This window comes from Vanacampus margaritifer, chromosome 11, assembly GCF_051991255.1.
Source record: "Vanacampus margaritifer isolate UIUO_Vmar chromosome 11, RoL_Vmar_1.0, whole genome shotgun sequence".
NCBI classification, from domain to species: Eukaryota; Metazoa; Chordata; class Actinopteri; order Syngnathiformes; family Syngnathidae; genus Vanacampus; species Vanacampus margaritifer.
The window spans coordinates 1,365,131-1,380,256 of record NC_135442.1 but is presented as its reverse complement, the minus strand read 5'-3'; the positions used below and the strand labels follow the sequence as shown (position 1 = coordinate 1,380,256).

The following is a 15,126-nucleotide window of genomic DNA, read 5'->3' as shown; positions in this document are numbered from 1 at the left end:
GTCTCGTTTCCTGGCTCACATTTGTGGTGGAGTTCGACTCGCATTGAGGATCACAACGTAGTCACGTTTACGTTGTGGGGCTGCTTCTTTAAGAAGTCAGTTGAAGCCAGCTGCCATGAGTTATGATTTTCAAGCATTTCAACACTCGAGCCTGCCAACTTCCCTTCAAAATGTCGGCTTGGGCTTTGACCTGCGCCATTTTCCCGCACAGGCGTGTTTACTTTCAACATATTATCATTCGGTTCGATATGAATGCTTGTGCTGTGAAATCTGGAGCAACTTAAGCAAAAGCTCCGCGTGAATGTCCTGAAATATGATTTCCAATGGAATGAGATTAAATCCTCTTCGCTTTATCTGACTGATGGCGCTTCAACATGGGGACTCTGTTAGTAATCCATTATCTGAACAAACGTGTTCTGTTATAACGTAGCGAGGCCCCGTAGACTCTCCGCACTTTTCTCATTTCAAAAGCTACGAGTTCCAGCAGGCCCGACCAATTGATTTACCCGATAAGAGTGCAGCAGTTCAACAAAAAGACAATTCTGTGACGAGCCGATCCATCATATGTACATTCCTGTATATGCACATGAAACGTTCCCAATCACGAATGCAAAATGACATTTTGAGTGACAGTTCAACGGCGCTAATCACACAATGCACTGACTGTGTTTGCGACAGCTATCGGAAGGTGGCTGTGCCGGTTACCTCGCGCCGGTCACACATGATAACATTTGGACATTTTTCCAATAGAAAGCTCAGCTTACGTTGTCTGGCCGGCAAATGGCGGCAGCAGTGGAAAGTAGGACTACATTTCACATGATTCTTAGCTGTGAAAGCAGGAAGTAGTGCCTGTTGCCTGCTACCGATTATATGTGGATGCGAACGACCGCGCAAATGTGAATTTTGAAGTAAATAGAACGGAATTTAACTGTTCATTTCACTATCAATGGGTTTATTGTATGAATCGCTATGACAAGTGGGTGATTGACATACACGTGGAAAACACGGAAGCTGCGTAATATTGGGACAAAAGAATGAGGTTGGCGAAATTCACTGTGATGCGCGACCAGAACACAACGCCTGCTCACCAAATCATCATTTTTTCACTCAAGAAATGTTCATCCCAGCCCTGAATCACAAGCAGCTGAAGTTGAATTCAAGAGAATTTCAGCAGCCAAATGTTTAGGCCTGTGTTTAATCTTTGGCTTGGTCAGAATATTTTCACCAGAAACAGCTGCTGGCTGGGAACAAAGCACGTCCTCAAAATCAAACCGACGAGATGAGAACGAAGCTAAACTAAGCCAAGGCCGTAGAAAACGATGACTGGACAGTGACATGCGCGACGGCCATTTTGCAACAGCGGCGGCGGTAGCAGCTCGACGTCTTCCATGTGCTCAAATGTCTCATTTACGCGTCCTCATGCCGAGGACGTGCTCTGGGTGGAGTCAATCTAAAATGTGGGCGTTGCCTTACCAAATATGGTACCAACAGCCCGGCAACATGACGGAGCAGAACACACCCGGCCCATAATGCTAACCAACTACCTCAATGTCCAGAATAACTCCTTACCACTTGACGTTGACGGCAGAATGTCAACATATTCACTTCTTGAATCGCAGTAAAGTAAACAAATAACGTCATCTACTGCACACATCCACTAGGGAAGGTATTTCATATTTATTTGTGCTATTTTCCAAATGGATTTCGATGACATTCACAAGTCTGAGAAAAACTCTCCCTTGCTCCAGGATTTTTTTTGTGCAGCCTTTAACGAGTTGTGCCTCTTCAGTGGACGGGCACAAATTTCCCAGTTATGCTCGGTTGGTGTATATGTAGCTTAAAAGCCAGTAAAAAAAAAAAAAAAAAAGTCGTACGCATGCGTGGGAGAATATGGCCTGAAATGAGCAGTGGGCTTGAAGGGCCATTTCCTTCAGGGACACCTGTAATCACCTGACAGAATAATACTCACCTGCCTCACTCAGAAGGGGACAAGAGGTGGCAAAACTACTGATGCAACACCAAAGACCAAGGAAGGAAGCTCGTTTGTAGAATAAGAGCACACAATCACTCACATGTGCAGTCTGGGGCATTTTTTTTGCCAGCTACAGAAGAAATGATCTTGTTGAAGAAAATTGGCAACGGAGCCGCACTGTTGTGGGTCAAACTGACCCATTCCAAAGTTAAAGTAAATGTTGAAAGTAGTTGGATTTTTGGGGGGGAAGTGATGGAGTTAAACAATACTGATACTTTTGGATAATTACACATGACCTCGGGTCGAATTGACCCAGGATGTTGACTTGTTACTAATTCAGAGGAACAAACACACGGGTTTGAAATGAAAGATTGTCTTTGTTATTAGCAAGTGTGTGTCCACAGAAGAGTTTCTGACACTTAAATATGACTCCGGGTCATTTTGACCCAGAAACATTATTGCTGTTCCAGAGAAATAAACATAACACACTGGTTAAAACAAAGTATTGAATTTGGATAATACACATTTCCGACACGGTTTGGATGACTAAACACGCCCTGGGTCAAAGTGACCCAGGGACATTATTGTTGTTCCTTTCAAACAAACATAACTGGAGGGTTAATTTTTGACATTCTCCAAACCGTGTTGGGAATACGAACCTCCCATCTTGATGACCATCCAGCTGTGGAGTGTTTGCTCTGCTTTTAAACACGGTCCGCTTTTAACAATAACAATAGTTTTCCACACCAACGCACGTGTCATGCAGTCCAACAACCTCAATTGGTGCATAGATTTTTTTTTTCTTAATCAAAATGTGTTCTTTATTTGAATTTTTGTTGATATTCCTCGCAAGATTGAGGTGCAGATTTAATGGAGCAACTTTCTTTTTATATATATTTGAAGTCAGGGCGGCCTCTAGTGGAAGCATGAAGACATTTCATTTGTCTGTTTAGTTTCCTATAACCTTATGTTAGGGTTCTTTTTTCAGGAAGAGCAATCATGTTCTTGGGTCAGTTTGACCCAGTGCTTGTGTAATCATTCAAAAGTGGCAAAAGTTACGAAAATCTCCAACCTTTTACTCCATTGCTTACCATTTCCATTGGAGCTTATTTACATGCCACTTTAAAATGTGTCAATTGGACAGTAGGCGTATATGTATGAGTACTTGTTTTATTTTAAATAGTTTTTCCCGCCCTTGTCTTTTCTTAAACATCATAAGTAATGCATTACATCCCAAATAAAGCAATGCCCTTCCTAACAATGCGTTCTCTAAATCCTTCATATAGTTGCATTTTTTTTCCTGTAACTTTAGGTCAGTGTGAGCGTAGTTGGTTTCCTAAGTTCTGAGAAAGTTGTCATAAATTGGAAAAATTCCACAAAACATTGTTTAGATTTGATAAATAATTTATATACTGACTTAATTGCAACTCTATGCCATTGTCATTTATTTATGTTTCAAAGGGGGTCAATTTGACCCGCAGACATAAAAAAAAAAAAGTATATATATATATATAAAATATAAAAAACATACTGAGGGTAGTATACAAAAATTTGGGGACATAAACATCATTTGCACAAAAATAATGTCATTCCTAATAAATCCTTGCATATTTGCCTAACCTTTTTGATTGTCAGGAACAGCAAACATGGTCCTGGCCTGGGTCAGCTTGACCCGAGGACATGATTATCTAAAGGTGCGAGAAACGGGAGCATTCTCCAAAACATTGATTGTCGTCTCCATTGCTCACTTTCATTTTGGGGTAATGATGAATGAAAATGAGACTGAACCACAAATTAGCGCAATATATGAACGGCAGCCAAATAAGTACGCAGCAAAGCAGAAGAAGTTATGAACAGCTCAAATTGACCCACAACGTAACAGGTGAGTTAAGCTGCAGAGCAAAACAAAACAACAGGTGAACATTTAGAACATGGAAACAAACAGAATGACCAGAAGAAAGCTGCCAGCTAAATACACTTTGACCAATCAGGCAACAAGGCCCGCCTGGACAAGCTGTGTGCTGATTGGCAGAGACACCAGGAGGCGGTCCATGACAACAAGACACAGCTGCAACTGCTAATGAGACACAGGACGTAACAGAAAAAAACACAGCAAAAAAGGTTCCACATAGATTAACAGCTGCATGTGCCAAATACACAGACGTGCACATGAATTGATCAATTTAATCCAGTGGCTTTGTGGTGAAGTGCTGCATTTACAAGTGAAAATGCAGAATCGTTTGTAGCTTTGTCCTCCTGGCATTAATATAGCAGATCAGTGCATGTGGCACATAAAGCCGACATCAATAAACATACATAACTTTTTATTATTATTATTTTTCACTCCCACAAACATGGACACATACAAACATGGTCGGGGAAGCGAACCCACGCCAACCTGCATTGTAGGCAAGTGACGGTACCACTCCGCCACCTGGAGCCCAACATGCATGACCTCAGGCCCCAACTTTGCCGAACATTCAAGTCTGAATGCTGAGAACCACTCAAGCTAATCTTTGCTAACACTGCAGCTCTGCTTACCCATTAAATATGACATGATTGTGTAGTCAGTCAAATTCATTTCCGCAATATTTCCATGATGGTCATAGCTAGGTTTGAATTTTAATTTCTGTTTGAATGTAATATTTTATAATGTGAATTTATTAGGTCAAATTTAAATTTCAGAGTTTGAAATTTCGAATTTAAACTTACCTAATTATAATTATATTATATTAATTATAATTTGCTTTTGTGCTGTTCACTTTGATGATGCATATTGACTTTTAGTTGTAGTTTTGAAATAGGTATTGATTTCCACGAATATTTGGATTGATCCCCAAAAAATGTTCAGAAATTAAAAAGTCAAACTCAGGTGGCACGTTCATACTTCGCGATATCCAACCATAGCAAAATGGTGGCGATGAGCAGGAAATAAGTAGCGTTAGTGTTGATGTTGATTTATGATGTTGCTTTATAGTCAGGTATGATGCAAGCTCGCGTTCCAATTCAGCTGCCAAAGTGAAAGTCAGTTGCACACAAATCTTGCTCTATGCTGTGCTGTCGTGCACTTGCTTGCATGTCGTCCATGGCTTGCAGCACTTCAGCAGGTTGTCCTCCAAAGTCACGTGGTCACGAAGAGAACCTTTTTTTTTTTTTTTTTTGGCCGAACCCTTCCAAAAAAAACTAAACCACAGCGTGTTCACCAGGGTGGTTTTTCGGACCACATCTCATCCCCGTCCTTCAATTTCCGTTTTCCTCTGGATTGCCCTGCAACCATCCCAGGTATGAAGGCGGATGCATGTTGTTGTTGTTTTTGGCTAATGTGCACGCATGAATACAATGCTGAGTCGCTCTTATTTTATGTTATTTTTTTAAAGCATGCATAGGATGCCGATGGTGACAAATCAAAGCGATGTTTTTGCAACATGACATCCGCCTGCTTGAAAACGTTTGATGAGCGAAGTCGTCCTTGCAGGTTTGCTTTTCTGCAGCCTGCTGACAAGGACGAAGCATCGATCACGCGTCGTTGTTGTGCGGCAGCAGCAGGCGGGCGGCATCCTCGGAAAAGGCGGCGACGACGTTTGGGTTTCATGCCTTTATCACCTTTGGGGGGGGAACGCATGGCCTCGCGCGAGTCGTGGCGATGAGCGCGCGTGCGAGTATTGGGTTGCAAGTTGAAGCGCGATCGAGCTGGGGTGCTCGTAAGGTCACATATGACTCGGCAGGAATAATGAGGATGAGGATGAGGATGATGCAAGGCAAGGCTATTGTCGTGCAGAAACTTCCAGAAGGAATGCACGGTCACCTGTCGTCGTGCTACGATTTTAGAAGTGCAAGCAAAAGCATCAGACCCTGCATATGGCGAGGGGGGGGGGGGGGGGGGGGGGGTCGCCAAGTAGTGACAATGCGTTTTTATTGTTGTTTTGTTATCATTTTGATCTAGGCCTCCTTCAAATCTTCAATTATGTACTGTAATAACACAGTCTGCATGTGAGATGCTGTTATGATTTGCATGTTGAGATACCACAGCTGGCATTTGTCATCAAGACAATCTAAATAGACATTTAGCTTAGAAGCTACTTAAAGCGTTTGCCTCGTTTCTGTTCCCAAACGACAAGCTAAGCTTTTAGCTAGGTGTCGCCAGTCTCACATCCTACAGTCAGGGTTTCCCCAATGATTAGAATCACCCGCAAAAAAAGTGAACTGAGAAAGTGTGGCCCCGGTTGTCACGGTAACAAAAGATGTGCTCTTCATTTGCATGAGGCCATAAAAGTGACAAATCACGTGGACAATAATTGCCATTTGAGTCGAGTGCCTGTAAACGTCTCACATGCAGAGATCAAACAACGACATCAATAAATAAAGGATGATCTTATAACAAGTGAAACAAGTGATGCCTGATGGCCGGCAAAACAGCAGCTCCCCCAAAAAAATGGGGTCACCGGGGATGCCTCATCTTTCGACACTTGCAATGTTACAAGACAATTTACAGTATACAGAAATTGTAAAATACATTTTTAAAAAACAATCTAAAATAGGACTGCTCGATTATGAAGGAAATATTCATCATGATTAATTTGGTATAATAATTGCATTCACAATTAGGACAATTGTTTGTTTTTTGGTACAAAACAAGAACATGTTTAAATGTAAAAAAAAAAATATTAAGACAAAAAAAAATAATTTAAACACGATAATTATGAAGTTCCGTTTGGACCAAACAAGATTGATTAAATTAGTCATTTTAAATATTTTTTTTTGTTTATACAAATCTAGACATTTTAACAATTCAGCATACCATAAAATTCAGTAATACCACAAAATAAAAAGACAATTCAGCTTTGTTTTTCTTAATTACCATACTTCCAACGAGGCGCAGATATTACTGCAACATAATTTGATCAGAATTTGGACTGTGTGAAAATGAAACAATGTCTTTTTGTTGTGCAGGTGATGCCACCCCAAAGGCTTCCTGGGTGCCCGGCAGTGAAAGAGAAGGGCTGAGCGCTGTCCTCCCTCCTGTGGCTCTCCGGTCCAGCCCGGTCCAGCCCGGTCCAGCCCGCCTCCACCGCTCTTCCCTGCCCTCAACTGCACAGCTTCCACCCTGCTGCCCCTGAGCCAGCGCCGCCCCCGCACCACAAGCTGACCCCAGCGTCCTCGCCACTAACAATTACACCCCCTGGCTGAAGGGCCAAATCCGATGGCTACGGGCGGTCATGCTACTGAGATTGATGTTTTGATCAACTTGCATCAGGTAAGATTCAAGTTGAAAGTTCTCAGAAAATGGAAACATTCTTTGTGACTCAAATTGCAAATCATTTGGAACTCAAGGCCCGGGGACTGGCACAAAAAAAATCTGCCCTGACATTTTGACTTAGGCCCACCGGCCCGGCTCTTGCCTAACGCCTAGTTTTGCTACTGATGTTTATTTTCGATGTTTGCTATCTAGATTCGAAATGGAGTAGTGGACTGATCCTTCTAAATTGTGGGCCAGTCTTTTTTGGTAAAATGTAGGAAAATAATAATGAAAAAGCACTGCCTCGACCCCAAAAGAGGTCGGCCCACCGGGCATCAGCCCTGAATGCCAGATGGCCAGTCCAGCCCTATTGACACCTTTTGAACGTTTTTTTGTCCTTCCCATCTGTAACAAGTGAGCCTCATGGGTGTCTGACTTGCGAGAGTTGAGCCATCTGCCACAGAGATAAGAAACACAAAATTATTCCCAAACTGGTGGCGCTGACCCTATTCATTAAACAAAGGAGAACTATGAAGAAAATGGAAAATCACAATTGTGACGATCATTTATTTGTTGGTACAAAACAAGAAAATGTTCAAACGTAAACATTATTAAGACAAATACAATTCCTTGCAACTATCTATCCAAGTTCCTTTTGGATGAAACTAAATTGCTAAAAAAAAAAAAAGGAGCAAATGTAGAAATTTAAACAACTCAAACAACTCACAATTAGTATTACAATCTTTTTTTTTTTTTTGACGATTATGCTGATTTTGTAATTGTGGAGTGTAATAATTGTAATTGTAATTTAATTTCAATGAATTGCACAGCCCTAATGTTCTCTGTCAATACAGTGTAAGTCTCCTTTCTACAACAACATGAAAGGAGACTTACGCCGAGTCCTCATCACGTTATCATCTGAAGAAACATAGCAACAGTATAAAACTAAGAGTGGCTAATATGGCAAAATCCTCCTCATCATCCTCATCATCATCATCACCACGTTATCATCATAATGAACATGGCAACGGCATAAAACTTGGCAAACTAAGAGTGGCTAACGGCTAAAACATCATCATCACACTAACGTCATAAGAAACATAATAACTGCATAAAATGTGGCTTTTGTTCAGATCTTTTTTGATGAAAAGCACATTTAGGTTGAAACGTCACATGCGCGGGGGTCGTTACATTTATTTAACTCCCCTGTGAGGTTTCCCTGGATTCCAAAAGTTTGAGAACCCCTGGAGCCCAAATATCGGACACCAGACGTTTACAGCCCGCCTCCCTTTTCCTTTCTCTTAATGCTTGTCCTGGAGCAGATCGCTCGCTCACGTCTTTCCCCGCATCCTGTCCCTGCATCCCAACGGTCGTTAGGATCCGACGCAGCCCGAAGCCCAGAAATATGAGAGCACGCCTCGTTAGGCGCAGGACTCACCACGCTGCAACCAATCGCAAGCCGAGGATGGGCCGCCTCCGAGCCGCTTGACCTATCAGAAGCAGCAAATGTTTTCTGTCAAGATGTCAGCCGTCAACGGTCTCCAGGGGCCGGCGTCCGAGCGGAGTGCATTAGTCATTTGCGGCTTGCCTCTTTCTTGCACTGACGTCATCTTATCATGCTCAAAAATCGGTGCTTGTTCTGTTAGCGTTGAAATATGCGTTGATGTTTCACTGTTCAAAAAAAAAAAGAAGCCCTGCTATACATCATGGATTTTTTTTTTAAATAAAAATATGCATTACTTACATCCAGACTTTTTTTTGCTAACATTTAAAAAAAAGCCTTACATCATGTTGTTGTTGTTTTTAAAAAGCCTTACTATATTTTTATTTTAAAAAAAAAAAAGCCTTATACACATTATGGCTTTTTTTCTTAACTAAAAACTACTATGGATTTTTTATATATTTAAAAAAAGCCTTACTATACATCGTGTTTTTTAAAGCCTTACTATAAATAATGGCTTCTTTTTTTTTTAAAGCCTTATATACATCTTGGCTTTTTTTCTTACTTAAAAAAGGCTTACTATGTTTTTTTTTATATTAAAGAAAGCCTTACCATACATCACAGGTTTTTTTAAAGCCTTACTATAAATAATGGATTTTTATTTTTTTATTTTTGGCCTTTGAACAAGAGTGCAAGAAAACAAACAAACACACCAATAGGCACAGTTGTGGATTACTTGTTCATAGGGCTTCTTGATTTTCAAGTGGGTTTACCGGCACAAAATGACTAAACACCTCCTCAGCTTTTAACAGTGAAACATCAGCTCTTGCTCAAACGACTCAAGACTCCACAAGATGGCGCTAAAGCCCCGGCTAAATAGCAAGGTTGCAAAAAGAGAGAGAAACAGAAATGGCTTCATTTTTCAAAAATGGATTCCGCAGTAGGTGGTGCTATTTGCACTGAATGTTGAGCCTCTACTGATTGTTTTTTGTTTGTTTTTTTCAGGTGAGAGAGGATGAGGACCATGAGGAAGAATCATTGGTTGCTAACCAGAAAGAAGGAGAGGAGGAAGACTGGGAGAAATCGCTGTCTGTCAAGTACTTTGCCGACATCATCAGTGAATCGGCGTCCGCCAGTGCAGACCGGATGGGCCCAAACTACACAGAAAAGGATTTTGAGTGTAGGTACACAATCCGGTGTGCTAAACACACGGCCTTCCATTCCAGCCGGCACAACCGAGATCGGGGACTGCGGCAAGAATCCTACTTTTTGCCTCATTCGTTGTCGTCCTTTTTCTGGCTCCAGATCACAGGCACACAATTCATCACATCCATCACCCGCTGTCCACCCGCTTGCCCGTAGCTCAGTGCTTCCGCAAGAGGGTGCACGGCGCCGACCGCAGGCGCAAAAAGAAACGCAAGAAACGGAAGACATCCCTGCCGCCCTCTGACGTGACGCCCACCATCCACGAGGTCGACGAGGAGGAAGCGGAGTCCGAAATCGAAACGCAGCAGGCGGCGACCGCGGCTGCCGAGTTGCCCGACGGCGAAGCGCAGGTAAGATAAGGTTGAAAAGCCATCAGGAGATTTTTCCTGGTTTGCTTTTATTGCTCTTTGGATCACTGGTCACTGATCACTCATTCTGACAGCTGAATTGGTCAACTCGATTTTGTAACAGCTGTTAAAAATCGGGACCTTGAATGGAAGCCAAACTTTACTTTGGAAACCTTACTTTGTAAACATGACTCCTTTAAAACCCGAGGCCACTCATTCTGACAGCTGAGTTTTTCAACTCTATTTTGTAACAGCTGTTACAAAAACGTGACCTTCGATGGAAGCCAACCTTCCTTTGAAATCCTGACGGTCCTGAAGGTCACACACTCTGGCAGCTGAATTTTCAACTCAATTTTCAAAATGGTGATTGCTACTAGGTTCATATCCACTTCTGAGGCTGCTTCGGGTTCAACTACAGTACATGTCAATTATAGGCTGTTGGTACAAAATGTTTTTCTTCATCCAAGAAATTGGACGCTTATGATGAAAAATGCTCTAAACACTGAGTTCATTATCGAAATAGTTATTGATGGATTGTTGCAAAACAGAAGCTCACTTACTGATTTTGTGTAGTAGCGCTGGTTTCCCCTCCATTGCACCCCTCTCACCTCGATCTTCTCCTTGCTCTCAGTTTAGTTTGGAGAGTCAAGAGCACTTGGAGGAAGCTCTTCCAATCGCCACCGTCCACACAGAAAATGAAGAGCAGCGGCGGGCCCAGAAACGCACGCTCACCCTCAAGGGGGATATTCGCTCTGGGGGATATGATGTCATTGAACACCACCAGGAGGAGAACAAGGAGTCTCGCAACAGGTAGGTAGCCTCTCATACTAGTTTTGAGTTGTTCGCTTGGATTTTTGCCGCCTATCGACGTCAATGGCAGTCAATGACTCAACAGTTGTTACAACATTGAGTTGAAAATTCAGCTGTCAGAGTGTGTGACCTTGGGTTTTAAATGAGTCAGGTTTCCAAAGGAAGGTTTGGCTTCCTTCCAAGGTCACCATTTTTAACAGCTGTTACAAAACCAGTTGCACCAATTCAGCTGTCAGAATGTGTGACCAGAAGTCAGGGTTTGCCTTCGATACAAGGTCGGGACTTTTAACAGCAGTTGAAAAATCCATCTGTAAGAATGTGTGACACTAACAGTCAGAATTTCAAAGTAAAGGTTTGAAAGGAAGATTTGGCTTCCATCCAAGATCACATTTTTTAATAACAACAAAAAAATCATTGCTAGGTGCTACCATTACGCTTATACCGGATTCCTGGTTGCTGCCCCACAACACGAGCGTTGACGTTCTTGACATCGGTGTTGGTCTTCAGACCCCATACTGGGTCTCGGCCTCCAAAAGTCCTGTTCTCGTCTTGGTCTCGATATTCTCCGGTCTGGTTAATGTCTCGGTTGCTGTGGCCTTGACTACAACGCAATGACGATGTCTTCTCAATAGCGCTTGTATTTCTTGTCAGCATCAGCCCAGGCCGCGGGTCCGCCGCCGCCGCCGCCACCGCGACTCCGAGCTGGTTCTGTCGCAAGCCCGCCCACCACCGCCTGGCGGGAGCCCAGCGCTGCAACTACGACCTGAGGGAGCGCATTTGCATCGGCAGCATGACGGCGGCGGAGACGGCCGTCTATCAACAAGTGCCAACCGATGAAGCCGAGGCGCAGATGTTGGCCAGCGTGGACTTGGATGACATGAAAAGTGAGTGAGGCGGAATCTGCGGCCGCTTTCTTTTGGATCATCCGATGAAGGCTTGCACAACTTTCACTTGCAGCATTTCCAAGGCAAATCTCACAACACAAAAGCAAACCAAAATATGACTAGTTGTATCAACAGAAATCATAATGATCTGCTCTTCATGTACTCACAAATTCACTTTGCTTCTCATTGTGAAATCTGGACCTGTTGAGTTCACGCTGTTTTTGTTGTTGTATGAATGGCAACAGACAGATGCGCTGGTTAGTTGGACCTTCTGCCATTTAGTGCAAGAGTACGACGGCGTATTAGGGCTACGTATATCATCTATTTATATATATATATATATTTTTTTTTTTTTATAGAGGGGGTAATGTTCAGATAATAAAAACTCGCAAATTTGCCAGTTTATACATTTTATAAAGTCGCAAATTTGACGAGAAGTACACCAGCGTACCACTCGGTTGTTTGTGCCAATACTTTTCGATCGGCTTTTCAAATAAGGAGATAGTAGTTGCTCATGTATTTCTTGCAAGTTTCTGAGTTTTTTCTCCCTCGCAAATCTGACATTTTATAAACTCGCAAATTTAGGAGTGGTGGCACATTTGCGAGTTTTTTTTCTCTGACTTACCCCCTCAAAAAACTAATTATATGTGGCCCTAATACGCCGTCGTAGAAGAGAGATACATAGTTGTAATAAATAAATGGTCAAATGACAATTAGATTATGGATTGTGGGCAACTTACTTACAAATTCCGACATTCACACGAACAAACGCACCTCCACCAAAACAATGACAGGGGATGATTCCTTATTTTTCCGTTGACTGAAAAGTGAAAACATTACAACTACAGCGCAAGCTAAGTGAGAAAGTGTGCAAATTCATTGAAAAAGACAAAGAAAACGTGTGAAATTAGGAGTAAAAGCGTTCGTGGCGTAAGAGGAAAAGGGGCAGTCATGAAGTGAGCCGACAGTCGATTCCCCTTCACCGGCGACCCCGCCTCCGGCCTTTCCTGCTTCGCCAGACTGGAGTAATCATTGACTGTGCAGAAACACAAAACAGGGCCACTCAAATCACAGCTGCCGGCCAGTGATGCTTCGTGGTGACAGACGTCCGTGCATGCTGCTGCGACTTTTGCTTTCCTTTCCACAACTCAAATCCTTCCGATTCAGTTCAAAAGTTCACGACATACACGACACTACGTCCACACACACGTGCCATTAAATGTACAGCCGCAGGCGAGAGCATTTGTTTCGCCGGCGGCCGTCAATTAGTCACGTTTTTGTTATCCGTGTCTGTCCCCCTCCAATGTTGTGAGTTTACTGTGCTTCACCAATGACAACATCAGCCGGGTTTCTACTCTGATTCGCTCTCGATCGATCGTTCTGGCACAGCCTCACAATCAATAGCGTGTGGACGAAACCCAAAACAAGAGTGGCACTGCAATCCAGTTCTCACAGTGACGACCACGCCTCTTCTGCCCTTTGCTGTTGGTGGCCCAAATAAATGTTGCCAGTGTCGCTTGCACTCTTCTGAACGTGGCCTCCGCTTCGCCGATTGGACTTTGCTTCATACCGCAAGCCATGTGGGCCAGCGACTTGTGAGCGGTTGCGGGCAACACGCTGGAGTTGAAAAGAGTGGGCAGCCCCTGGATGAGCAGTAAGCCCACCTGGAGAGAGGAGGACAGGAGGAGGTACCAGCCGCGGAGATGACAGATCGAGATGGACAAGACAACCGGGCCGAGGACGGGGCCGAGCGGCACTGTAGCGTCCAGAAAAGCTCGTCCGGCACGCCGAGGCAGCGGCAAAACGAGCAACACGGCTCGCTGTCCATCGTGGAAGGCTTTGAAGACTTTGAAGAGTTTGTTTTCGATTTCGACGACTACGACTTGCTCGAGTCCATCCACACTCAACTGGGCTCTCCGGTCGGTTCGATCCGTAAGTCCTTTGGTGACATTTGGACAACGCGCAATAGTGGGGTTTTTATTTGAATTTTCAAGAAATGTGAAAATGAAACGGATTGGAAATGGAAATGCCAGAAATTCGAAAAAGGGCCCAAAATTCGCACAAATGTTTTTACGCTTGAGGGGGTGAATTTCGAAACGTATCGAAAAAAGGAAAATGCTAATTTGGGCTGTTTTGCTAAATAAACGCTAACACAAATACACGTCGCATGTTTTGATCGGATATTACATCACGCGTACGTTTGTAGCCCCAAAGCAATGTCGGACGATAAAGTAAGGTATGTTTGGGGGGACGAAAAAAACAGAAATCTTTTTGGAATTAATGAAAGAGGCGAATTTTAATGCAATTTTCGATGGAAAACAGCTAAGAAATGCTACGGTTTATCAAGAGTTACAAAAGCAAACTCATACATCATTGCACGGCGCAGTCGCTTCTTGTTTTTCTTCTTCTTTGAATTACTGGTGGATCACAACTCAATGGTGTGTAGCGTCCCGTCTCAGTATTTGCAAAAGAAAAGTCGTATGTCCGTTTTGCACATTTTGAGTAAATTTGCGTACAAATTTGGAAATATTGACTGCAAACCTGACTAATGTTTGTTCCGAGCTTGTCACCATCACAACATAACGTTATTTTTTTTTTAGCAAGCCTTTGATTCTATGTATATCCTCACAATCAATGGATGTGAGTTTCCACTGTTTATTTCTAATGCTATGGGGCACGCGTCAAAGAGGACTACGTTGGTATTGAGTGAATTGACAACCTGATGCTGTTTCCTGCGTTTCCATCGATCTGCTGGCGTCCATTTGGCTTTGGGCTCAGCCACAGCTGGAGCGGAAAGACATTTCATTGACAATCGGTGTGTCCACTTCCAGCTACATTTTTGCTTGAAATGGCTCCAAGGTGACCGGCTCGTGATTTTCTTGGGGATTCAGTCCTACGGACTTTTGTCATCTGAACACCACAACAATGTGACCATAACAACTTTATATGGGAATCAGGTTTTATCTAGAGGGTGGCATGGAATTTGAAACCCTACGTGTTGTTCTAGACGTCCATTTTCTGTACTGCTCATATGTATACCAGGTCACTTTTGTAAAAAAAAATTAAAATATATTTTTAAGGTTATTACAATTACATTTCAGTAAAAAAAAAAAAAAAAAAATCAAAGTAATGAGGTTTAGGGAAGAATTAGGTGGCATGTTTGTTGCAGTACTCCTCACACCCATACCACAAACCCAAATATAATGGCCTGCCGCAACCACAGAATCAGG

The 15,126-nt window shown here is 42.9% G+C and overlaps 1 protein-coding gene across 2 annotated transcripts in view; it reads left to right on the top strand.

The window, feature by feature from the left end:
* Positions 1–5,121: 5,121 nt before the first annotated feature.
* Positions 5,122–15,126, top strand: part of slc4a3 (solute carrier family 4 member 3) — a 32,751-nt gene continuing 22,746 nt past the window's right edge. The window contains exons 1-6 of one of the 2 annotated variants that reach the window (XM_077580701.1): positions 5,122–5,254; positions 6,923–7,226; positions 9,655–9,829; positions 9,955–10,205; positions 10,834–11,012; positions 11,664–11,896. In XM_077580701.1, coding sequence (XP_077436827.1) covers positions 7,173–7,226; positions 9,655–9,829; positions 9,955–10,205; positions 10,834–11,012; positions 11,664–11,896 — 892 coding nt within the window. In that variant the 5' untranslated portion in view covers positions 5,122–5,254; positions 6,923–7,172. Of the gene's footprint in view, positions 5,255–6,922; positions 7,227–9,654; positions 9,830–9,954; positions 10,206–10,833; positions 11,013–11,663; positions 11,897–13,364; positions 13,829–15,126 lie in introns of those variants that run through there. The other variant, XM_077580702.1, reaches the window with a different exon arrangement.